Source organism: Cucurbita pepo, chromosome LG12 (genome assembly GCF_002806865.2).
Source record: "Cucurbita pepo subsp. pepo cultivar mu-cu-16 chromosome LG12, ASM280686v2, whole genome shotgun sequence".
NCBI classification, from domain to species: domain Eukaryota; kingdom Viridiplantae; phylum Streptophyta; class Magnoliopsida; order Cucurbitales; family Cucurbitaceae; genus Cucurbita; species Cucurbita pepo.
In genome coordinates this window covers 5,623,256-5,648,790 of record NC_036649.1, presented here as the reverse complement: position 1 = coordinate 5,648,790, position 25,535 = coordinate 5,623,256, and the positions used below count along the sequence as shown (strand labels likewise).

The window sequence follows — 25,535 nt, the reverse complement described above, 5'->3', positions numbered from 1 at the left end:
CAACCCAAGTCCACCGGCTTCGTAATAGAAACTTCAATGATGACAAAAGATTAATCAAGCGAAATTTAGCAGACTTGAAATCCTCATTATTCTAATGCGTCCATCTACTTAGTTAAAGAGAGCCCCGTGGTCGTGCATCCACTCGGACACAACTTCTAAACCAAGTAAGGCATAGAAGATGATACAAACAGAAGACTGGCACAAACGTGTTAGAAATCACGACTCTCCACAATGGTATGATATTGTTCACTTTGAGCATTAGCTTTCGTGGTTTTGCTTTGGGCTTCCCCAAAAGGCCTCATACCAATNAACATGGGATCTCACAATCCACCCCCTTTGAGGCCCAGCGTCCTCACTAGCACACCACCTAGTGTCTAGCTCTAATACTATTTGTAACAGCCCAAGTGTTTCACTCTTCAACTAACATGGGATCTCACAATCCACCCCCTTTGAGGCCAGCGTCCTCACTAGCACACAGCCTAGTGTCTAGCTCAAATACTATTTGTAACAACCCAAGTCCACCGGCTTCGTAATAGAAACTTCAATGATGACAAAAGATTAATCAAGCGAAATTTAGCAGACTTGAAATCCTCATTATTCTAATGCGTCCATCTACTTAGTTAAAGAGAGCCCCGTGGTCGTGCATCCACTCGGACACAACTTCTAAACCAAGTAAGGCATAGAAGATGATACAAACAGAAGACTGGCACAAACGTGTTAGAAATCACGACTCTCCACAATGGTATGATATTGTTCACTTTGAGCATTAGCTTTCGTGGTTTTGCTTTGGGCTTCCCCAAAAGGCCTCATACCAATGGAGATGTATTCTTTACTTATACGCCCATGATCATTCCCTAAATTAGCCAACGTGGGACTCTCTCCCAACAATCATCAACAATCCTTCCCTCGAACAAAGTAACACTATAAAGTCTCCCTTAAGACATATGGAGCCCTCAAACAGCCTCCCCTTAATTGAGGCTCAACTCCTCTAGAGTCCTCGAACAAAGTTTCGACATTTGAGTCACTATTGACTACACCTTCGAGGCTCATAACTTCTTTGTTCGACACTTCAAGATTCTATTGACATAGCTAAGTTAAGGGCATGACTTTATACCATGTTAGGAATCACGAATCTCCACAATCATATGATATTGTCTACTTTGAGCATAAACTCTCATGAGTTTGCTTTGGATTTCCTCAAAAGGCCTCGTACCAATAGAAATGTTTCTTACTTATAAACTCATGATCATCCTGTTAATTAGCCAACGTGGGACTCCCTCTCAACAATCTTCTGTCTGACACAATTCTGACTACTAAGGCTGCCTGTAATGAACACAGAAACTTTGCAGAGAATTATTGGGAGTAAGTCCCACATTGGTTAGTTTAGTGGAAGATCATGAGTTTATAAGTGAGGAATAGTATCTCTATTGGTATGAGCCCTTCTGGGGAAGCATAAAGCAAAGGCACGAGAGATTTTAGTGTTAGATTTTGGAATGGTTCCGCCATAGATGGTTGCGCGGGTGGGGAGATAGAAAGGGCTTCCGCTGCTTATCGAGGATGAAAGAGGCCGATCGCCACCACATTGGTAAAGAATCTCCGTTTTGGGGTTTTAAGAGAACCGCCGGTGCCTCTCCGATCAGGAGATTCCGGCGACTGGGTATCTCCACGACAGATATTACGCGAAATTAACCTTAATTTTTTATTAGGGACTATGGTTCGAATAAATTATTTGCCATTGACAAAAGACAAAAGGTGATTATTTTATTATTATTATAATAATTATTATTATTTTTAAGTTGAAAGTTGTCGGAGATTCGAACTTCAAACAGATATACATTGGTAAACTATACCCTCTTCAACTTTTATTATTATTATTTTTTAGAGTAATACTTTTTTAAATATAGCAAACACGGGGTAGTGTTAGATCCTCGATCAACAAAAATCTAATAAAGTTAATTATAAATAATAGTCTAACAATAAATTTATTACATTTTTTTAATTGAATAAAATAGGGACGACCAATCAAGTGACGTTTGAAAAATAAAGAGGTCAAAATGGTAGAGTTGACTATAACGCTCACGAATATAAAAATGTCAAATCAAGTAGGTCTTTTATTTTTCACATTATCAATAATAAAAATAATATCGATGAATATATATAATTATTAATCCACGTAAAATTATTATGATCCTTATTCAAGCGACATTTCAACGACTCTAATGAAATATATATAATTAATAAATATAAAACTCTTTATGTAAAATAATTGTGATTTTAATTATTTTTTATATAATGCGTGTAATTGTGAAATTTATGGAATCAATATTTTATTATTCACGACATTCAATAAATCATTGTCCCCCAAGGAAGCTTGCCTTGTCCTTTGAGTAAGTAAACAAACAAACAAATCATTTTCCCAACCAAATTTGATAACTACTCAATTTTATATTTGTTGGGCTTAGGTTGTTACAAATGGTATCAGAGCCAGACATTAAAACATTATACAATGTGGTAGCAATGCTACCCCTTAGGGGGTGGATTATGAGGTCTCGGTTGGAGAGGGAAACGAATCATCCCTTGTAAGGGTCTATGTGCTAACGAGGATGCTAGGCCTCCAAGAAAATGGATCGTGAGGTCTCACATCGGTTCAGAGGGGCATTCCTTATAAGGGTGTGGACACTAACACAAAGACAATAATAAATACGATTTTCCTTTTCTTTTAACTCTATTTTAAAAAACTATTTATTACCCTTATTTTTTTACATTTATATATAATATAAAATTATTAAAATTGATCCGCGTATTAATTTATAAATCAAATTACTAGAAATTTTAGTTTATTTGTAAATTAAAAAAAAAATGGCCAACGGTAAAATTATGAAATGAATTTTGACAATGGGGAGACAAAATTAGAAGTAGAAATTATGAGATTTAATGATTAAATATAATGTCGAATTGGCGACAGATTTGTATAATATTAATTATAATATTATTTTTCTTATAGTGGAAGACAGCTGGCATCCGCAAATCTATTTTTGGGCATTTGCATATTACAGCTTACAATTTAATTATCTCTTATTTCTTTTTATTTCCAGTCTCCATATCTATTTTTTTAAATTTTATTCTATACTTTTAAATAATATTTTAAATTTTTATTATTTTATTTTTTTTAATTCAATTGAAGAATACAAAAGCATTTTTTGAAATTAAATATTTTAATAATCACTAATTTTTTAAAAAGTTTTCATATTTATAACCAAATATTTAAATTGTAAATTAAATTAAAAAAATAAAAAATAACATTTTAGAGAGTTACAGTTTGAAGGAAAAGTTTATTTTTATTTGTTATATCATTTTTTAAAATTATTTATTGATTTATTAATATGAATGTTCGCAGTGTCCAATGACGTTTTTGACCCGTTAATTAAATAAAGCATAATTTAAAGCTTAAAAGAACAATAATTAAATTAAAAAAATAATTATTAAAAAAACATATTTATTCAGTTCTTATTGCAAAAAAAAAAAAAAAAAAAAAAAAATATTGCANTCTTTTTCGTTTTATTTTCGGGCACTGTCAAAGATTTTTGCAAAAGAGTGATCAAAATTAGGAAGAAAAGCATGTGATTGACTAGCCAAGAACTGAAGATTTTAAGATTAGCGGAAGAATTTGCAGGAGGTGTTTATCGATCTGGATGGACCAGATGAATGCAAAATTTTGATTTCTGTGGTGGAGATGATCGGTGAATTCTGTGTTGATTGGTTTAGGGAATCTGCGAGAAATCTCTCTCTCTCTTTACGCCATCTTCGCCTTGAATCTCTTCACCGACCCTTTCTTTCACACTATCTGAACTTTTTTTGGTAGTGAATCACGGATTCTTTCTATCCAAAGCCCAACTTTGAGTTGAGCTGGCTTCTTCCTTTCCGCTCAGGAGGATTTGGTGGTGGTGGTCAAATTCAGTTCAAGTTGAGGCCAATCGGAATTGGACACCTTATGCATTTCGTTGAACTTTCAAGTGTTTGATGGTGAAGTTGGAGAGGACGAAGATATCCTGTTGAATATGCAGTAGTGTTGTGATTTTTGTTGTCTGTATTATGTGTTTGTTGCTGAAGGTGCTGGTGGTGGGAGTAATCGGGGCTGGAACTAATTGAATTTGGTCGGTTCGGAGGAGTTTGATTGGAACTCACTGAAGGTAGCTGAGAAGATTCTTGATCTTGCTGCTGTTCTTATTCGATGTATTTAGTTCACGCTTTCATTACTTTCGAGTTAATTTATGTCTGAGATTGCTGTCTGGTTCTTTAATGGCGAAACTACTTCATCTTTCATTGCTGGAAGATCAATGACGATGCGAAGCATGGAATTAGGTCTAATAGGCGAATTCGGAAGTGGATTTCATTTCTGCAACAACGAAATTCCCTTTTCGCTGTTTTTTCCTTTTGCTTGTTCTTCCTTAGCGTTAAGGTTGAATTAGTTTGATGGCGGTTCCTTTCTTGGGTGATTGAATTTTCATTTTTCAGGTTGAATTTGTCAGGTATTCGTATCAAATGAGCATATCATAATGAACGGAATCGTGGGCGGTCAATGGATTCTCCAGACAAGACATTGAATGATATACTTGGTAATTGGAAGTCGTGGATCCCTTGGCGATCTGAATCAGCTAATGTATCGAGGGATTTTTGGATGCCCGATCAGAGCTGCCGAGTATGCTACGATTGTGACGCACAATTTACCCTTATCAACCGTAGACACCATTGCCGACTTTGTGGTCGAGTCTTCTGTGCCAAGTGTACAGCAAACTCAATAGTTGCTCCATCAGGTGACTCAAGGGTCCCTCGTGAAGAGAGGGAGAGAATTCGTGTTTGTAACTATTGCTTCAAGCAATGGAATCAGGGAATAGCTGCTCCAGATCATGAGATCAGGGTGCTTAACCAGGATATCTCCAGTTCAACATCAGTGGCAAGTTTGTCCAGTACTAGATCTAGTGGCACTGCTGAGAGTAGCATTACTCTTGCTTCTGTGCCTTACTCCTCTGAGGCCAACCAACAAGCTCAAGAGCATTCTGGTCTCAGCCCACAATATTCATCTGTTATCTTAACAGGCAGAGATCAACCGGGTGAATCGGCTTCGGGAAGGAGCACAGACATTCTTTCTAGCATAGGAGATATACCACAAAATTATTCCATGAACAGGTATTGTCTCTCATGTTCGCATTTAGTTTTGTTCTTGATTGGCCTCTGCAATCCCTTTAATATCTTGATCATTTCCAACCACCTCTATTATAGGGTCTCCGCTCTTTGTCACTAATCAATATTTTGATTCAACCTCAAGGTTGAGATTAATGGTAGAAGATCCTTGAAATTGATCAACTGGCCATAGATCTGAAAAAATAAGAGCCACATATTTCCAAGTCTTATAGGATTGAAGAGTAGTTAATGTTCTGGATTTCATTTTGAAATTTCAATATCATTTTACCTGTGTAGTCATTTTAATTAGTTCGGCATAGAGTGAAACATCTTTTGTGGTTAGTTAACTCATGTGGTTCGTGGTTTCTCTGTTATCAGGAGTGCTGGCAAGGACGATTATGATGGTGCATACAAGTCAGATACTGAAGCAAGCCATTCTCCTCCTGAAGTCTCAAGTTACTTTGGTCAAGCTGAATCTGATGAGATTGGCAATGAGCATGGACCACATAATGAGCAGCTTGATGAAGAAAACAACAACGTCAGAAGTTTAAGTAGCTCTCCCTTGCAGGAAAGTTTTTATTCGCAAGGTCTGGAAGGAATTGCCGATCTTGACCAAAAGGGAGACACAAATTTTATTTATGGAGAAGATCAAGGGCATTCCTCTTTAGACTTTACGGATGATGTTCAGTCTGAACCTGTTGATTTTGAGAATAATGAGCTTCTCTGGATCCCACCTGAACCTGAAGACGAAGAAGACGAGAGAGAAACATTCTTTGATGATGATGATGAGGGACATGATGCAGGTGAATGGGGATATTTGCGAGCCTCTAGCAGCTTTGGGAGTGGGGAATATCGTAGTAGGGATAGGTCTAGTGAGGAGCACAAGAATGTCATGAAGAATGTTGTCGATGGACATTTTAGGGCTTTAGTTGCTCAATTGTTGCAGGTTGAGAACCTTCCTTTGGGTGAGATCAGTGATAAAGAGAGTTGGTTGGAGATAATTACTTCCCTCTCTTGGGAGGCTGCCACACTACTAAAGCCAGATATGAGTAGATGTGGTGAGATGGACCCAGGTGGTTACGTGAAAGTCAAATGTATTGCTTCAGGACTTCGCTGCAATAGGTAACTATTATGGTGCATATATAGCTTTTGATCTGTCAGAAAACTGTCTTGTTTCACTTACTCTGTGTGTATGCGTTTTTGTAACAAAAACTATTGTCTTCTTTTATGTTGTGACGTTGTCATGCTTGATTACACAGTTGTTTGTATCTTGACCGCTTTTTTCCACTGATGAATCTATACTTTTTGTGGCATCATGATTCTGTATCTTTCTAAATATAGATTATGTTTCCCTTAAACAGACAGGAAAAATGAGTTCTCTATACTCAATTTTCAAGTTCTTAACCGTAACTGCCATTATTTTTCCTCATAAATTTGATTTTGTTCTAAATTATCAACTTCAAAATTTATTTCTGAGTACTGAAGTAGCAAGTTGTCCCTTACTTATGGCTGCAATATTTTTTCCCATGTATATTTACATCCTACTGTTGTTAAATTTTTTTTGGCTAAATTATTGAAATGCCCTTAAACTTTGAGGTTAGCTTCAATTTTAATTCTATTATATAAGAAATTTCACTATTACCTGTGGCATTTAAAACTGATTCAAATATGCTAATGAACAATTTTACTGTCAAAATAAGTGATAAAAATTGACGTGCTTGCTGAGTTGTAAACAGAATAGGGAAATACGTGGCTTTTAGAAAATGAATGTGGCTAGTATCAATAATCACTGTGCAATCACTGATGTAGAGGTAGGTTAAAAAATGAATGGCATACGTCTTTTGAAAAGTTATTGCCTAGTTATTGGTACTTGTCCTATTTGTCGTTCATTTTTAAAGGCCACGTCTGCCACTACTTTATTTACCATGCAGCACCATGTTAATTTCTGTAACTTTTTTTAAGAGTAAAACTGTTCGATGATATATTTGAATCAACTTTGAATGTCAAGGTAGAAATAGAACTTCTTAAGTGGTTAGGGTATAATTGAACTAACATTAAAGTTCTGGGAGATTTGAATAATTTAGCCAATTACTTTAAACTTCTTCTTTCTTTCCAATATTGCAAGGGCTAGTGCTTTATTTTTAAGCATTTTCTTAATATATATATAGTTTGATGTGATCCATACTTATGTTGAATGCTACTATTTCCGTCCCTAGTCACGATAACTCATTCATCTTTATTCTATAGTTACATATACTTTTCTAGCTCTTCAAACCTTCTGACAAGTAGTTCAATAACTTTTCTTTTAGTATGGTGGTAAAAGGGGTGGTTTGTAAGAAGAATGTGGCCCATCGGAGAATGATCTCAAGGATAGAAAAGTCTCGCTTGCTGATTCTTGGAGGTGCACTTGAATACCAACGGGTTTCCAATCACTTATCAAGTTTCGATACACTTTTGCAGCAGGTTGTAACCTTTTAGTTTCAATCTACAATTATTAATTATAAATTGCCAGTGCTTGTATATAATCTGTACTACACATGCATTCATTTGTTTATTTTTTCCCCATGTCTTGGCTAATTTAATTTAAACCTTTATAGGAGATTGACCATTTGAAGATGGCAGTTGCAAAAATTGATGCACACCACCCTGATGTTCTTTTAGTTGAAAAATCAGTATCAAGATATGCACAAGAGTACCTACTCGCAAAAGATATATCGCTTGTTCTTAATATCAAAAGACCCCTTTTGGAGCGTATAGCTCGTTGTACAGGTGCACAGATAGTTCCTTCAATTGATCAATTGTCATCGCCAAAGTTGGGATACTGTGAGTTATTTCATGTAGAAAGGTTCACGGAAGATCTGACCTCTTCTGGACAGAGAGGGAAAAGATCGGTGAAGACATTGATGTTTTTTGAAGGCTGCCCAAAGCCATTGGGTTGTACTGTAAGTTCTTGATATATCTATCGCCAAATTTATGCATGTGTAAAAGCACGTGCGTCTTTGTGGGCATAAAAAGTAATGCATCAAGAATTTCTAGAAATAAGAGGGTGGGAAAAAAACTTGGGAATGGCAGAACTTCAATTCTGCATGAATAGAGCTCACCTGTTGATTTCCATCCTTAGGATTATCCGCTGGAAAAACAGATTGGAGATTTCAAAATTACTTTCCTTGCACACTTTTCTTTTGGGTAGGACTGATGTGGTTATGTCTTGACGGTATTCAGATCTATGATTGTTTCATTTTTTTTAGTGGTCCAGGGAATGAGCTACTTGTGGTCGTTGGTTGTTGTGCTTTACTTGGAGAATATATGTGTAATTACAGACCAATGGCTCAAGTAGTTATAACTTTTGCATGTCTATTTCTTTTAGATTTTACTTAGAGGTGCTGACAAGGATGAGTTGAAGAAGGCAAAGCGAGTCGTTCAGTATGGAGTTTTTGCTGCTTATCATTTGGCCTTGGAAACATCTTTTCTTGCTGATGAAGGAGCCTCTCTACCAGAGCTTCCCTTGAACTCCCCAATTACTGTTGCAATTCCTGTGAAATCATCTGTTGCTGAGAGATCCATATCAATGGTGCCTGATTTCAGTCTCCCTGCCAGTCAGGGGCAGCAACCTAGCATATCTATTGATGAGCCACAAAGATCCATGAGCTTACCTACCTCAGGTCTAATCTTATCAAGCAATAGCACTGTACCTCTTGTAGAAAATGGCCCTAGTTCTCAACTCTCACAACCAAGTTCATCCATAGCAAATTCAACAGCAATTTTCTCTTCTGATCCCATGTCGTGGACAATTGGTTCAGAGTCTTATGGTGATGAGCCTTCTCCATATCATATTATGGAGAGAAATGCACTGGGTACCCGGGGAGAAATGGAAGAATCTTCTGATAATGGTTATCAAAAACATCAAGAACTAGGATCTGTTGAGTTGTTGGGGAATAACAAGTTTTCTATTGATACTGAAGACGCTAACTCAGTGGCATCTGGCCTGCCAATTGGCTCAGAGCCATTAATTGCGCAACAGAATAATCAAAATCATCAAGAGCATGGAACTTCTAAAGAGGAACTGGGAGCAGGGAAAGATGACTTCCCTACAGCATCTTCTGCCCATCAAAGTATTTTGGTCTCATTATCATCAAGGTGCATATCGAAAGGAAGTGTCTGTGAGAGGTCGCATCTCTTTAGAATCAAATACTACGGGACTTTTGATAAACCTTTAGGCCGATTCTTAAGGGACAAATTATTTAATCAGGTGAGCTGTCTTATTTTTTTTATGTACATCAGATTTCTCTCTGTTGAAAACTTGGAAGTACATAATGAAAACGATAAGTCCTTGTACCATTTCAGGCTTACCGATGCGATTCTTGCGACATGCCTGCAGAAGCACATGTTCACTGTTATACTCATAGACAGGGCACCCTCACGATATCTGTTAAAAAGTTACCAGAAATTCTCTTGCCAGGTGAAAGGGAAGGGAAGATTTGGATGTGGCATAGATGCCTGCGATGCCCACGAAACAATGGCTTCCCCCCAGCTACTCGAAGAGTAGTGATGTCAGATGCTGCATGGGGACTCTCATTTGGGAAGTTCTTAGAGCTCAGTTTTTCAAACCACATTGCTGCTAGCAGAGTAGCAAGCTGTGGCCACTCCTTACATAGAGATTGCCTTCGTTTTTATGGGTAAGTATTTGGCTTCTAGAAAGTATTTGAATTTAAAAAAGTTTACAAAATCAGTCAATATTCATATATAATATACACCTGGCAATTCATAATTGTAGTAATTTGCCTCTCAATTTCATGCATGACTCCTCCATGAAAAGAGAGAAACCAGAGTCTTCATTGGACGTATCAAAGCATAGAACTGAAATGAAACTGATCGTTCTCGTATTACTGAAAGTCAATTTGTTATTTCTGTAATTAAGTCCATAAATAGTTTTATGTAGGCCATTTTTTATAATTGGTGTAAATTTATATATTGGTTTCCGTTTTCTTGTGTGCTTATTTTTTATACTTGATTCAGAAAATTATTATTTATACATAGGGTCCACATATCACCGGAATGCAATGATTTTTTTTTAATAGTGGAAACAGAAAGATATTCATTAAAAGAGGACAAACAAAACGGCCTAAAGGATATGGGACAAGGTGTTCCCGTGCCTCGAGAGAGGAACAAATAAAAGGCCTCCAATTCAAATCCAATTTGAGGCTGTAAACGGTACAGGATCTCAAAAAATATTCAAAACTTAATACTCAAAATTTTTACTTGACTAACTGGAGGAAGTCAGCTACTCCACTCTTTTAACCGCAATTTGATAAGTTATGTAAGATAATTGCATCTTCTGGAAGCTGAAGTCTCAACTTAATTGCTGCTACATATTGCATTTTTGTGTGAGGAGCTCTCATTCTTTTTTTTCTTCTTTTTTTTCTCCAACCTATATGGGATATCAAGCTAGCCAAATTGAAAAACATACCCGTCTCTCATTTTACTAGCGCATCTTCTTTTTCAACCTATGGGTGATATCAGAGTAGCCAAAGTTGAAAATATCATCTTTCATTGCTTTACTTGTGCAGATATGGGAGAATGATTGCTTGTTTTCGCTATGCTTCAACTGATGTGCATTCTGTATACCTTCCACCATCAAAACTGGATTTCAACTATGAGAATCAGGAGTGGATACAAAAAGAAAAGGATGAGGTGCAATAACTTTTAGATTTGAAATGTTTATGATATAATTTTACTGCACATGGATGATTTAGTTATCTGATTATAGCAGGTGGTGAACCAGGCTGAGCTTTTGTTTTCCGAAGTGTTGAATACTCTTGGTCAAATTGCAGAAAAAATATCTAGTGCAGGGACAATTAATAGCATGAGAAAAATGGAACTAAGGCGCCAGATTGCTGGGTTGGAGGCATTGTTGCAAAAAGAGAAGGCCAAATTTGAGGTGAGCCTCCTAAAATGGTGAATTTTAAAGTTAGACTGCCCTTTGACATCTAACCATCCTTCCTAAACATTTATGGAAATGCATTTTGTTTACACTGTAATTTCAGTTTGAATCTCTTAAGTTTCAGGGCCCGTTTTTTTGTACTTAGTCAAATTTTTTTTTCTTTCTACTCCCCGATCTATTTAGTAATCTTGTATAGGATGTTTCATAGTGGTTGAACTCGTATTATACTGCTTTTCTGTATGGTGCATATGCCTTTTTGACCATTTAGATGGCTCATTTGTGTTACCTGCTTGTATCGTTAAGGAATGAGGATGTTTCAAAGTTGTTGAACACTTCTTACGCCATTATACTGTGTGTATGCCTAAAATTTTCTGATGCATCCCCTGATTATTATTATTTTCTTAAAAAAAGAAACAAACCTTAGAAGTAAGTATCTTCTCGTCGACTTTTTTATTGTGAAGTGAATTCATCTCAGTGATACCTAACTGATGTATTCATGAAGAACTTTGCTCGTCTCCAAAACCACAATTGTTTCTTATATATAAAAATATAAAGAACTTATTTTATTACGTTTGAAGTTTATTTCGAAGTTATCTAAGTTCTTGCTAATTTTGTTGGTTTTATTGTTTGTGGTCAAGGAATCACTCCATAAGACTGCGAATGAGAAAGGAAAACAGAGCCAGGGTACTGTAGACATTCTTGAGATCAACTATCTGCGTAGGAAGTTACTCATTCAAGCTTATGTATGGGACCAGCAGTTGATCCATGCAGCCAGTTTAGATAAAGGGAACTCTGCTGGCAGCTTTATTGCAGAATCCGAAGAGAGACTTGTGGTTGATAGCGAGAATCTCTCTGAAATTAGCACCAACAGCAAATTTGTTGAAGACCTTAAATCTTCTGACTCTCGTCTTGCCTATCAACAGTGTAATGAAGGATCAAGTAGTGTAAAGGAGTTTGTTACCAGCATGGCGCAACCTGACATTCAAATCGAAGAAGTTGGAGATTCAGATTCAGACAAAGGAGAAGAAAGCATTAATGATCCATCTGAAACCCTAGAATCAAAGACACAGCAGTTTTCTAGGATGGTAAGTCTATCAGATACACTTGAGGCTGCATGGACAGGTGAAAATGGTTCTGTAGTTGGAATAACAAACGATAATCCCCATACTTTATCCAATTCAACTGTGACAGATTCATCAGGTATCGATATTACTGTATGGAATGATCGTTCTGAAGATCAGAATGTCGACAGGGTTACCCATGCTGTTTCTCAATCGCTTCCTTCAAAGGCACTTGATGATACCGAAAACTTTGCAGGCCAGTTAGAGACGGCTTCCTCAAACTTTTATTATTTATTTAATGAAAACTTCCTAGCTAGTGGCCAGAAACTTGAAGTACTAGCAAAACACAATCCTGTCTTTCTGTCCTCATTCTGGGAGCTTGAGTTTCAAGGTGGAGCTAGGCTGTTCTTGCCTCTTGGTGTAAATGAAACTGTTGTTCCGGTCTATGATGATGAACCTTCAAGTATCATAGCTTACGCTCTAATGTCACCAGAATATCATTCCCAGCTGATTGATGAGGCAGAAAAACTGAGAGATTGTGGTGATTCGTTGCCTTCCTTATCGTACACAGAATCATTTTTGCAGTCCTCTGATGACTTCTCCTTTGATACTTCCAAAAGTGTGGGACCTTTAGATGACAGTGTTTCATCCATCTCTGGACCTCGTACCTCTATTAGTTTGGATCCACTCTTATACCCAAAGTCCCTTAATCCCAGAATTGTTTTCGAAGAATATGGCCCGCACGGTGGAGTAAAATATTCTGTTACCTGTTACTATGCTAGACGATTTGAAGCTTTGAGGAGGATTTGTTGTTCAGAACTTGACTTTGTAAAGTCTCTTAGTCGTTGTAAGAAGTGGGGAGCCCAAGGTGGTAAGAGTAATGTTTTCTTTGCCAAAACTCTGGACGATCGGTTTATAATTAAGCAAGTCACCAAGACAGAGCTGGAGTCATTTATTAAATTTGCACCTGAATATTTCAAGTATTTGTCTGAATCAATTGGTACGAGAAGTCCTACATGCCTAGCAAAGATTCTTGGAATCTACCAGGTACTTCTAATCCTTTAGCTTCAATACATCGTCAGGTTATGAAATTTAACAATGTTTAGAGAATTTTCCATTGCTCGAGAGAAGATAACTCTTCAAGATAGATTAATAGTAGTCTATTATAAATGGCGAATTCATATTTTGATGGTTACCTCCCCCCCCCCCCCCAAAAAAAAAAAAAAAAACAAAAATTTCCTGCTTTTGGAATGCTGGTAAAATAGAAATGAAGACGATAACTTTTTTCGGATGCTTGAAGTCATTTCAATTAGCTTACGATGGTTATAATATTGTGCCTAGAGGTTTTCTTTTCTGAAATTTACTGTTTGTTATTGGTTTCATGGTGGAAGGTTACGGCAAAACATCTTAAAGGAGGTAAAGAAACAAAGATGGATGTTCTGGTTATGGAGAATCTTCTGTTTAGAAGGAATGTTACCCGACTTTATGATCTCAAAGGATCCTCAAGATCACGCTATAATGCTGATTCAACTGGGAATAACAAAGTTCTGTTGGACCAAAACTTGATCGAAGCAATGCGAACTTCTCCAATTTTCGTTGGAAACAAAGCAAAACGATTGTTGGAGAGAGCTGTCTGGAATGATACATCATTTCTTGCCGTAAGTTTATCAGCATGTGTATTTTCTTGATGTTCTGTAAACGATCTTCCTACACATTCTCTCACGTCACTTAACCTGTGGTGATGCAGTCAATCGGCGTAATGGACTACTCGTTGCTGGTTGGGGTGGATGAGGAGAAACACGAACTGGTTATCGGGATCATTGATTTCATGAGACAGTATACGTGGGACAAGCACCTCGAGACTTGGGTGAAGGCTACCGGCATTCTTGGTGGGGCAAAGAACTCATCCCCAACAGTGATCTCACCCAAGGAATACAAGAAGAGGTTCAGGAAAGCAATGACAACCTACTTCCTGATGGTCCCAGACCAGTGGTTTCCACAATCTATTGTTCCGAGCCAATCTCAATCTGACTTAGGTGACGAGAACATGCAGGATGGAAAATCTGATGTCGTGTCCGTTACGTTGTAGATAGACGTGAGTGAATCTCAGAGTACAACCTCTCACTTTTTGTTCATTATCTCGAGTAAATTGATTCTTTTAGGTAGATTCTTTTCCCCCCCTTTTCCTTTTGGTCTAAATCTCATTGTTGAAGAGCAAGAGGAGGTGATGATAATTCGTGAGGTGTGAAAGAAGGCCGCTAAAGCCACTAAGGAAGGAGGTATAGTATTAGTTCACCTCTTGATTAGGATCTTTGTATAAAATAGGTAGTGTTATAGTTAGATTTACAGTGTAAAGCTTCTGTTCTCCATATTAGTCATATGCTTCCACAGAACATATTACCTCCAAATGTTGTACTTTAATCATACATCTCAATGTCTGGATTCTTTTCTCTCTGCTGCTAAGCTAGAACAGAGAATACCAACCACACATCTTCAGCCATAAGTTTTAAGAATTTGACTCAAAATTTACCTATTTTCCTTGCAGAATTGTGCTCATCCTCATGAATGCAAGACGAACTATGCAAATTCGGGGCGATTCAGATACAGAAGAAAGTACATCTACTCGAAACTACTTGAATTAAAACAATATATTGTCTGTTTACATTCGACATGCCAAGTACATACATTCGATATTATATTTGAGTATGATCCATATGATCCAAAAGAGAGTAGGACCTTAATTAGATTAGCAGAAGGAGTTGAAACCATTAACATTCGAGTCGTTTTGAACAGCTACACCTTTGTCAGCCTGGCTTAGCTCTCCTCCACCTCTTCCTAGATGAATCCAACTTTGTTTTAGTAGCAGATCAATAATCTCTGTCTCTCTAGTTGTGGCCAAAAGACAGCAAAAACATATACCATCAATCCAACATCTCCCAAAAAATCTCTTTTTAGAACAATGGGTTAGTTCAGAATACTGATTCATTTACCTTTGATGGTTGCCTTTTTCAGGTAAGTTTGGGTGAAAGCGAGGGCCTTCATCGTATCCTTCGCAGACGATCTCCCCGTTCTCGTCTGTGTAGCAAATCACTCCCTCCGATTGATCCTCGAAAACCTGTTAGTTTTTCATCAAACTTGATAATCAGGTACTCACCAACCGTTATTATCAAATGACTCATAGAAGCAGAGTCACCTATTCAAAAGCAATGGCTTGGATCGTGTATCAACCAGAGAATAAGGTTCCATCAGAACCGTTATTTACTTCTACAAAGTCGTTCGTTTTAAAGGAAATTGCGCAGACAGAAGAAGATGATGAAGAATCACAAAGAGACACGAAGGAAGAAGATGTTGACCTTGTTCTTAATGGAAGATCTGATCTGCAATGGGAGTGACTTCTTGAGTGGAAACTTTGCAGGTTTGAGCATCCAAATTCTGCTAATAGGCTTAGCTGAAACTGAAAGACCAGATTTGAGAAGAGAAACATTGAAAGAAGAAGAAGAACAACAACAACAAGTTAGTGCCATCAGTCTGAGACAGTGAACAAGAAATTGCAGCTGTTTCCCATTTGTTTTCTGCTATTTCCCCTTTAAGCTTCATATTTAGTGCCTTTTAAATACAAATATATAGTGTTTATTTCCATATTTTTGTGTATAAAGTATAGAGATAAAAAAAATATTCCAATTATTTGATCATAGTGCATTATTATAAAATGTACATCTAATATAGTAATGTGAGAGCTGATGTGGCTTATCTTCAACCCATGATACCTCTATTTCTTTTTACACTTCTCTCTCTTTCTCTCATTCTGGTAAGTGGCTGGTGTGTCTTTTCAAAGTTAGGTGGAAACCCGAGTGTAAATTTGTTTTTTTTTTTTTTTTTTTTTTTTTTTCATTCGTCCCGTTATATTTAAATATTATATTGGTACGAGGCCTTTCGGGAAGTACAAAACAAAACTATGAGAACTTACGCTTAAAGTGGATAATATCATATTATTGTGGAGATTCGTGATCCCTAACCTTAGGACAAATAAATGTTTTAACAAAATTGTATGAATTTAGTACACAAAAGGAGAGATGCATCGAGAAATTAAGTCATAATTTTTAGGACAAACTCGTCTATAATGGAAGAATTTCGTATCAATTTTGACTATTTAAAAATGGGGAAATACATAAATTTCATCGAAAAACAAGATATAATCAACTAATTACAGATCTTAACTGAGTTGTAATAGTAATAACAAGATTTATGAAGTGAAACTATTTTCTTATTAATTTAAATAGTTATTATTATTATTATTTATCTTGGTATGAACTTGGAACACTTTAATATTAAGCTGTCAGATCTGCACCATTCAGCTGTCTTCTTTAATCTTATCCTTACTGCCCAATTCCAATGATCATTTCAACTGTCTTCAAACCACTCTGAAAGGACACCATTTGAACTGAGATTTGACTTCTTCTAGATGATTTAAATCCAATCTCATAAATAATATTAAAAAAAAAACCATCCATACTTGTCGTCTTTCAAGAAAAGTCGATGAAGTGAAGTGATGAGACTCGTGATGATGCGCATGATCAAAGAAAATGACACATTTTGTGTATTAAGGAGCCCATATTGTTAATTGAACACTACTCTCCACAATGGTATGATATTGTCTTCTTTGAGCCTAAGCTCTCGTGATTTTGCTTTGGACTTCCCTAAAAGGCTTCGTACCAATGGAGATAGTATTCTTTGATTATAAACTCATGATAATTCCCTAAATTAACCAATGTGGGACTTTCATCCAAATTCTTGCGGCCTTCCTATCTATTTCTTATTGAGCTACTTCCTTAAATTCCCTATCTATTTCTTATTGAGCTACTTCCTTAAATTCCATGTTCTGTTTCTAGGAATATACTGTAGCTATGTATAGTAAAAAGTTATATCCCNCCAAAGCAAAGCCAATGAGAGCTTACGCTCAAAGTGGATAATATCATATCATACCATTGTGGAGTATCGTGATTCCTAAACGCATTTTTAAAATCTAAGCTAAATTTTGAAAACTAAAAAAAANCCTATGTATTATAAATAGTTATGACTATATTTGTTAAAGTTTTATATATTAATTTATGTATTCTCTATACATTTTTTATACACACTTGAAATGATCACTATAAACTTCTAACCATGGGTCAAGCTCAATATGGTATATTTATTTTAAGAAAATGATTAACCAATATTACGTTAAAATATCACCACTCGCCCAACAGGGTCAAGTCCAATCATTATATGAGTTCATTGTATATTTATTTTAGGAATAAAGATACCTAATTATTTTAGGGAAATGATTAAGTTATTTGAGGTATCTAAATATTTTAGGAATAAATTGTCTACTCTCTGTTATAAATACCCTCCACCTGCTTAGATTTTCATCCAAAAAAATACAAAGTAGTCGTATTATACAAAGTATTGTATTCTCTCCTCGATTGGTGTATAAAGAGTGCAAAGTGTTTCCCCAAGTTGTGTTCAACATATTCACTATTAGTTTTTGTGTTCATCTAGATCGAGTGTGTGCATTGTTGTGGGATCATAGGGAAATAATAAACATAAAAATAACCCTGTGGATTCCGGGTGTCATCACAATTCAGAAATTCCAGATTATCTTCTGTGTTCTTTGTTGTTTTTATTTTCTGCAGGACAATGAATATTTGAATTGTTTAGGTGCACAACCCCACATTATTTATTATCGTGAAAAAAGGCATAACACACAGTTGCCATTAAGTAAGGGAAACTGGTTGTGCACCTTGATACACAGGAGGAGTCCCTTCTGGGAATTCAGTCGCGATATTCGTTCATGAATGCTTTATGGAAGTCAGTCAGGCGAGATACGACGTCTGGGATCTTGTTCTCTCGAGGAAGTATTGTACACCTGAAGTGCCATGTTCCGGCCACCTGATGCAGAATGGATCGGTTAGTTCCGGTTTGATTACATTTTTCAATTTTTGGTTTTTGAAAATTAAGCGGGTAAGCCCCACTTCCCCCCAATGTTTAATTTTTATGAGCGTTTTGATGAGCATTGTTGGGAGGGAGTCCCACGTTGGCTAATTTAGGAAATGATGATGGGTTTATAAGCAAGGAATACATCTCCATTTGTACAAGGCCTTTCGAGGAAACTCAAAATTAAGTCCTGAGAGTTTATGCTCAAAGTGGACAATATCATACCGTTGTAGAGAGTCATGATTCCTAACATGGTATTAGAGTCATGCTCAAGTTAGCCATGTCAATAGAATCATCAAGTGTCAAACAAAGAAATCGCTAGCCTCGAAGGTGTAGTCAGAAGTGACTCATGTGTCGAACAGAGGGTGTACTTTGTTCGAGGGCTCCAGAGAAAGGAGTCGAGCCTCGATTAAGGGGAGGCTATTCGAGGGCTACATAGTCCTCAGAGGAGACTCTATGGTATATTTTGTTCGAGGGGAGGATTGTTGAAGATTATTTGGAGGGAGTCCCACACTCGCTAATTTAGGGAATGATCATGGATTTATAAGTAAGGAATACATCTCCATTGATTTTTTGAGGGCTACATAGACCTCAAGGGAGGCTCTATGGTATACTCTGTTAGTGGGGAGGATGAAGATTGTTTGGAGGAAGTCTCACACTGGCTAATTTAAGGAATGATCATGGATTTATAAGTAAGGAATACATCTCCATTGATTTTGGGGAAGTTTAAAGCAAAGCCAACGAGAGCTTACGCTCAAAGTGGATAATATCATATCATACCATTGTGGAGTGTCGTGATTCCTAATCGCATTTTTAAAATCTAAGCTAAATTTTGAAAACTAAAAAAAAATGTTGGTGTGATATAAATGGTGGAAAATTCAAATATTGCAGATGATGATTTGGAATAGATTGAAAGCTTAAGCCAATGAGACAGACCTGCCCAAAGCCAGAACCGGGGACGACAACCACTCCAGTGGCATTGAGAAGTTGGCGGCAATAAAAAGTATCCGGGGTCGTATCTGCTGCTTCTGCTGCTTTGATTGCCTTTTCAGGCAGCTTAATGCAAGGGAATAGGTACATTGCCCCTTCTGCTTTATTGCATGTTACATTTTCTAAACTGTTGAATGCAGCTTCTAATGTCTGCAGTACAGTCCATTATTTTTTGATGAGAAACCGAGCTTTCATTGAGAAAAAGAAAGAATATGCAAGAGCATATAAAAAAAAACTCAAAAATAAGAGTCCACCAACTAAATACGGAAAAGGATGTTAGTATTGCACAACAATGCACACGGTAGATGAACTCAAATAACAGGTGAAAGAAAAAAGGAGAAATAACATGTGAGAGAAAAAAAGAGAAATATTGGCTAAATGTTTATATGGATGACTTTAATTATGTATTAAGAGAATATAGACGACAGACATGTTCAAAGCACATACAAAAATGGAGGTATATATGCTTTTAGTTTAATGTATATACTTTTTAACTCCCTACTATGTTTATATCTATAATAAAAAAGAGTTTTCTCATTCCACAAACCTTTGCACGCCTGCCCAGGGATGAGAGGATTCCATCTCTCTCTGCACAATACGATTCATAGATGTGATCCCCAACCTGCACAAATCATCAATAGTCTTCAACAAACGAGGAAAAATGAATTGATAATAAGTTAAGCACTAAACTTTAACTCTTTCTAACAGACATTTTTGCCTTATAAAGAGCCGAATCGGGATGAATTTAGTTATGCATAGAAATCAGAAGATTCTAACCTTTGGTGGATTCATCACAAGGCTAGCAAGAATCTGTCCAGAAATATTAGAACAAAGATTAACAGATGCCACTTTGTATATTTGCTCCCTCACATCAGCACTAAACCCAGTAATCTCCATGTAACCTCCTCGTTTTCCACACTCACCATAGTACCCTAATACCAGGAAAAGAAAAAAAAAAGTAAGGCATGAAATCAGACCATTAATCTCTGCACAATTCTCATTGCCACGCCTAAAATAGATATGGACTAAGACAACAAACCTTTAGAGACAGACTGGAATGATACTAAGGAGATATCCTTTTCACCATAACCCATGCTGCGTGAAATCTTCTTAAAAGAGTGGAACTTCTTGTCTGGAACATAAATATTTGCTTGATATACCTGCACCGNTAGTCTTCAACAAACGAGGAAAAATGAATTGATAATAAGTTAAGCACTAAACTTTAACTCTTTCTAACAGACATTTTTGCCTTATAAAGAGCCGAATCGGGATGAATTTAGTTATGCATAGAAATCAGAAGATTCTAACCTTTGGTGGATTCATCACAAGGCTAGCAAGAATCTGTCCAGAAATATTAGAACAAAGATTAACAGATGCCACTTTGTATATTTGCTCCCTCACATCAGCACTAAACCCAGTAATCTCCATGTAACCTCCTCGTTTTCCACACTCACCATAGTACCCTAATACCAGGAAAAGAAAAAAAAAAGTAAGGCATGAAATCAGACCATTAATCTCTGCACAATTCTCATTGCCACGCCTAAAATAGATATGGACTAAGACAACAAACCTTTAGAGACAGACTGGAATGATACTAAGGAGATATCCTTTTCACCATAACCCATGCTGCGTGAAATCTTCTTAAAAGAGTGGAACTTCTTGTCTGGAACATAAATATTTGCTTGATATACCTGCACCGTTCATCAGATCTTAAACAATATTGGTATTGATCCAAGGAACCCAAACCTAATTAATATATCCAATAAAGTTATGTTTGCAGGCTTCCATTAATGTTCTAGATGTACCTCATCTGCCAGAAGAACGAGGCCCTCTTGCTTGCAGAACTTCACTATTTGTTCTTGGTTTTCCTTAGTGAGAACCTAAAGTCATATGTTAAAGTAGGAACCAGAATATAAGTTCATCCCAAGATTTACATTCAAAACCCATCCAATAACATACTTGTCCAGTAGGATTGCCGGGATTTATAATCGCCAATGCCCTTACTGAAATACCCTTAGACTTGGCAGACTCCAATTGCTTCTTCAGCTCAGAAATTTCCAATCCCCATCCCGATGCTTCATCAAGATAGTAAGGAACCTGCAAACCACCAATAAGTTTCAACTTCTTGAAATCATTACACGTTAACTCAAAGAAATCAAATCAAACTATAAGAATTTTCTGAAATAATACGAAACGTACAAGAGTACCGCCATGAAGAGCTATAGAAGCAGAGTACAGAGGGTACTGAGGAATGGGGCAGAGTATTCCATCTTTCTCTGTACTTATCAGCAATTGCATCACCATATGGACCTGATAACAAACAGATAAAAGAGCCTCTTTGACATGCTATTACTCTGAGGTTAATATCTTCTGTCAACATTTCTAAATATAAAGACTCGTTGTCACATATATTAAAAAAAACTCACTGCTGGGCTTGCACCATTTGTTAGAAATATGTCATTAGGATCTGCAGGAAAATCATCACGAGCTTTAATTCCTTCAGCAATGGCATCTCGCAGCTCCTTGATTCCCTGGTGTGACGAATAGATCAAATGTTAGATGAGCTGAATTCTATGAAGCCTAGAACTCCATTTTTTTCTGATCACAACCTGACTATGGCTGTAAGCACCAGTTGCTTTTCCAGGAATTTGTTTCAGAATTTGCGAAGCTCGCTTAATGGCATCTTCACTGCAACAAGTTTATTAAGAAAAATCAAGCAGGAAACAGCACAAANGGAATGATCGTACCATCGTGGAGAGTGGATTCATTCTAATTAGCATGCAAAGATCAAAATCAGTAAAGGTACCTGAGCGAGGGCGACAATCNAGATATATATAATCTGAGCAAAACCATAATCGATCTAAAGCTGATATTATATTTTGTACTCTGATATTATATTTTCCTGAAGCTGGAATAGTCTTTTCTTGAAAGCAACAGGGTATTCAAACATAAATTCTTTTCATGATTAAACAGTCTCCATCATGAATGAGTTAACTAAATTGCAGTACCTGAACAAACCGTTTATTTCGTTTCTTTCCAGAAGAGATGGATGCTCACACAGTGCAAGAACCTGTATAAACAAAGATAATCAGGATTTTAATTTCTCAAGGTATAATGGAGAGTGCCAACATACAGTACACTGACAAACCTCACGGAAAAATGTTATTGGTTGCTGACCAAGGGAATGAGGATTTCCTATGTTGCAGTACAGTATCTGCATCATAAAGTGATAGAGTAATGGTTACTGGGTCATACAAAAACCTATCAGCACCAGCAAGATTGTGTTATTAAGCATGTAGCATGAGACAAACCTTACGCTACCATTCAAAAAGGACACTGTTTTTGGCTGCATGCAATTTGCATAAGCCAAAGGTTTACGTTCCCATGATGGCCTTAAATGAGGAGCCTGAACAGGGGAGTTCATGAAACTTTTTTTTTTTTTTTTTTTTTTTTTCNATCCTAAAATTTTCAATTCAAGGGAGTCTAATAAATAATCAACTCAATCCAAGATGGACAAACTCAATTTAAAAATTGAAATTTTATTTTTAATCGTTGTTAAATAAATAAACAATCAAGAAAATAATTATAAAATTATAATAAATATATGCATGTATATGTATAGTTGAAAAAAAAAACTAAAATTAACCATAAATTTGGTTGTTTCAATTCGATCTAACTAATTTTGGAGAAACACTTTAATTGAATTGACCAAACCTATAAATTTTTAATTTATTTGAATTCAACTAAACTCTAAATGGTAGTGAATTGAGTTGCATGAACTGTGCCAGATGCTAATAAGAAATAAGATGAGAAAAGTAATCAAACCTCATCAAAAGCATGTGAGCCTGGATTAGTCAGAAGCTCTCTTTCCAGTCTCTGTTAGTTAAGAGGATAAAAGATAGTAAGCAGAAGGATGGCACTATCACAAATTAAGCAATTAATTTTGGAGCTAATTAAAGAAGCCCAAACCAGCTCTCAGATCTCAACTTTATTGGTAACAAAGTAATACTTAAATCCCTCAACTCAATGCCAAGATTTGCTTAGATTTTCTGCCGGACCTTGCTGATTGTTCGGTTAGTTAATTTGAGAGCTTATGCTCTAAGTGGAGAATATCATACCATTGTTGAGAGTCGTGTTCGTCTAACATGGTANCGGTAACCCACCTAGGGGTATTTCTCATTTACTCGCCCATTTAATTTGGGAGTTATGTATGACATAGGTTTAGGTTGTAAAAGCTATATAAAGTCTTCTTTTCTTTGATTAGACATCAGATTTTGGAATTAAGAATAGAATTTCTATTTTAGCTTTGTTGAGAGCTAAACTTTCTTTGCAAATTCTTGTGTTTAGAACTTGCATGTAGAGTCATTCAAGTGGTATTTATCAAACCTCTTATGGAGTGATTCGAATCACGAGTTTAGAAACGAGTTTTCTTTACTTGATCTTGATCATCAAGGTAATCCGTTCCATACTTTCTCTTGGGTTGATTTCCATATCATATATGAATAGATACATGTAGTTTCATTAGTTCCTAATTAAATAAGTGCATGACTTTTGGACAATGAATGACAATGGGGAACGTCCGAATTTACAATNTATCAGATCTATGCCCTAAACTTAGTCACGCCAATAGATTGGTAAATCCTCAAATATCGAACAAAAGACTCCAAAAGAAAAGTAGTCAACCCTCCTCGAAGGCATAGTAAAAAATGACTAAGACTACAAAGAAGTCGAGGCTCGATTAAGGGGAGGCGTACTTTGTTTGAAGGGAGGTGTTGGATGACCAAAGTCCCACATCGGTTAATTTAGAGAATGATCATACCATCGTCGAGAGTGGATTCATTCTAATTAGCATGCAAAGATCAAAATCAGTAAAGGTACCTGAGCGAGGGCGACAATCTCACCACGAACAGCATACTCGCATTCCAAAACCTAAGTAAAATTAAACAGAAATTAGGGAACAGTGGATTGATGATCGACAATAACAACGATATCAGAGAACAGGATCACGATTTAGCTATAAAAGAAAACTCAATCCGACATTGCACAAAATCATCAAACTGGAAAAAGAATAGACCGAACCTTGGGGTTGATGTTGTGAATGGAAATCGGAAGGGAATCGTTGGAAGTAGAGGCCATCGAAATGGATGAAGAAGCGGATAAGGAGGAAAGAAGTACAAATAAGTAGGAGAAGGTGCAAAAGTGATCAAAAGTTGAATACCTCGAACTTCGGCGTCGAGATTTATTGGGGCGCAAAAAAGGAAGGCTCCTCCATGGCTACACGCGTATGCTGTTGTCACTGTCGAAGCTGACGAAGTCATCTCGGCGCCGCTCATGGATTGCGTCATTGATTTGCAGTTTGCATCTAATTTCCGGACGGAGAAGCAACAACGCAGCTCCTTCTCGTCGTTCCGTCGTCCATTCCGCCGTTGAAGCTCATTTCAGTTTCTTCCATGGCAGACCTTCGCACTGAATGAATCTCAATTAAGGCGCGAACGGTTTTATTATTATTATTATTATTTATTTAAACAAATTGATTTTTTTATAAATTTTTTTGTTATATTTGGTAACTGTTTTTTATTCTGGTTTAATTATTATTGTTTATTGAATAAGAAAAATCATAATTAAAAATTTAAATCTATAAAATTTTAGTTTTCTTACAAAAACGAGCTAAAAATGGAAAGAAAAGGTTCTTATAAGGTAACTTATCTCCTCATTTATGCTGTGGTCATATTTTTTTAAAATTTATCTAAAATTTCAAAAATAATTTCGACAGGCTGTTGAATGGTCACTCGTAGAATGAATAGATACATGTGTTAAAGAGTCACTTGTAGATACATATATAGAAACATGTATAAGTACATATATTGATATGAACCACGACCAAGGAATTTCCATACCTCAAAGTCTAATTACAAGGACGAGAGCTAAGAAGCTACAACAAACCTTATACAGTTATATTCAAGCTATGGTGAGCTCATCAAAGGAAATTCTAGAAGACGCTGGAGACCTCCTTTATATGTTGTGCAAAGTTGAGGTTCAAGAAAGAGATGAATTAAATGCACTTTAAGTTGCATTTAATGAACTCCGCTGAATTTATGAAACTAGTTAATAAGCACATTCTATTAATTGCATTATTTAATTATAGTTTAACTATTTGTTGGTCATATTTAAGTTAGTTTTAAATATAGGAGTTAAGGTTATACGGTAACCCACCTAGGGGTATTTCTCATTTACTCGCCCATTTAATTTGGGAGTTATGTATGACATAGGTTTAGGTTGTAAAAGCTATATAAAGTCTTCTTTTCTTTGATTAGACATCAGATTTTGGAATTAAGAATAGAATTTCTATTTTAGCTTTGTTGAGAGCTAAACTTTCTTTGCAAATT

The 25,535-nt window shown here is 36.4% G+C and overlaps 3 protein-coding genes across 8 annotated transcripts; 1 reads left to right on the top strand and 2 right to left on the bottom strand.

The window, feature by feature from the left end:
• Positions 1 to 3,547: 3,547 nt before the first annotated feature.
• LOC111807414 (1-phosphatidylinositol-3-phosphate 5-kinase FAB1B-like) lies at positions 3,548 to 15,941 on the top strand. Of its 5 annotated transcripts, none has more exons than XM_023693132.1 (14): positions 3,548 to 4,190; positions 4,516 to 5,187; positions 5,560 to 6,303; positions 7,491 to 7,644; positions 7,779 to 8,123; positions 8,549 to 9,430; positions 9,526 to 9,857; positions 10,749 to 10,872; positions 10,949 to 11,119; positions 11,761 to 13,230; positions 13,575 to 13,841; positions 13,931 to 14,278; positions 14,729 to 14,796; positions 15,196 to 15,941. In XM_023693132.1, the coding sequence occupies exons 2-12, from the start codon at positions 4,580 to 4,582 to the stop codon at positions 14,270 to 14,272; spliced, it is 5,439 nt and encodes a 1,812-aa protein (XP_023548900.1). In that variant the 5' UTR covers positions 3,548 to 4,190; positions 4,516 to 4,579; the 3' UTR covers positions 14,273 to 14,278; positions 14,729 to 14,796; positions 15,196 to 15,941. The 5 variants fall into 5 exon arrangements, with proteins under 5 accessions (XP_023548900.1, XP_023548899.1, XP_023548902.1 ...); XM_023693131.1 differs by having other exon boundaries at positions 4,530 to 5,187; positions 13,931 to 14,462; positions 15,196 to 15,940; XM_023693134.1 differs by having other exon boundaries at positions 10,952 to 11,119; positions 13,931 to 14,462; positions 15,196 to 15,940.
• On the bottom strand, positions 14,786 to 15,778 carry LOC111807416. Of its 2 annotated transcripts, none has more exons than XM_023693135.1 (3): positions 15,537 to 15,778; positions 15,174 to 15,298; positions 14,786 to 15,068 (listed from the first exon to the last, which is right to left on the bottom strand). In XM_023693135.1, exons 1-3 carry the CDS (start codon positions 15,705 to 15,707, stop codon positions 14,930 to 14,932), a joined length of 435 nt encoding a protein of 144 aa, XP_023548903.1. In that variant the 5' UTR covers positions 15,708 to 15,778; the 3' UTR covers positions 14,786 to 14,929. The 2 variants fall into 2 exon arrangements, with proteins under 2 accessions (XP_023548903.1, XP_023548904.1); XM_023693136.1 differs by having other exon boundaries at positions 14,802 to 15,018.
• A 1,621-nt stretch (positions 15,942 to 17,562) lies between the features above and the next one.
• Positions 17,563 to 24,357, bottom strand: LOC111806589 (alanine aminotransferase 1, mitochondrial-like). Its single transcript, XM_023691965.1, has 15 exons — positions 24,229 to 24,357; positions 24,028 to 24,078; positions 22,975 to 23,025; positions 22,298 to 22,363; positions 22,158 to 22,219; positions 21,759 to 21,837; positions 21,576 to 21,680; positions 21,349 to 21,459; positions 21,109 to 21,246; positions 20,955 to 21,029; positions 20,720 to 20,840; positions 20,458 to 20,612; positions 19,697 to 19,771; positions 19,096 to 19,299; positions 17,563 to 18,114 (listed from the first exon to the last, which is right to left on the bottom strand). The coding sequence occupies exons 1-15, from the start codon at positions 24,283 to 24,285 to the stop codon at positions 17,998 to 18,000; spliced, it is 1,467 nt and encodes a 488-aa protein (XP_023547733.1). The 5' UTR covers positions 24,286 to 24,357; the 3' UTR covers positions 17,563 to 17,997.
• Positions 24,358 to 25,535: the final 1,178 nt, after the last annotated feature.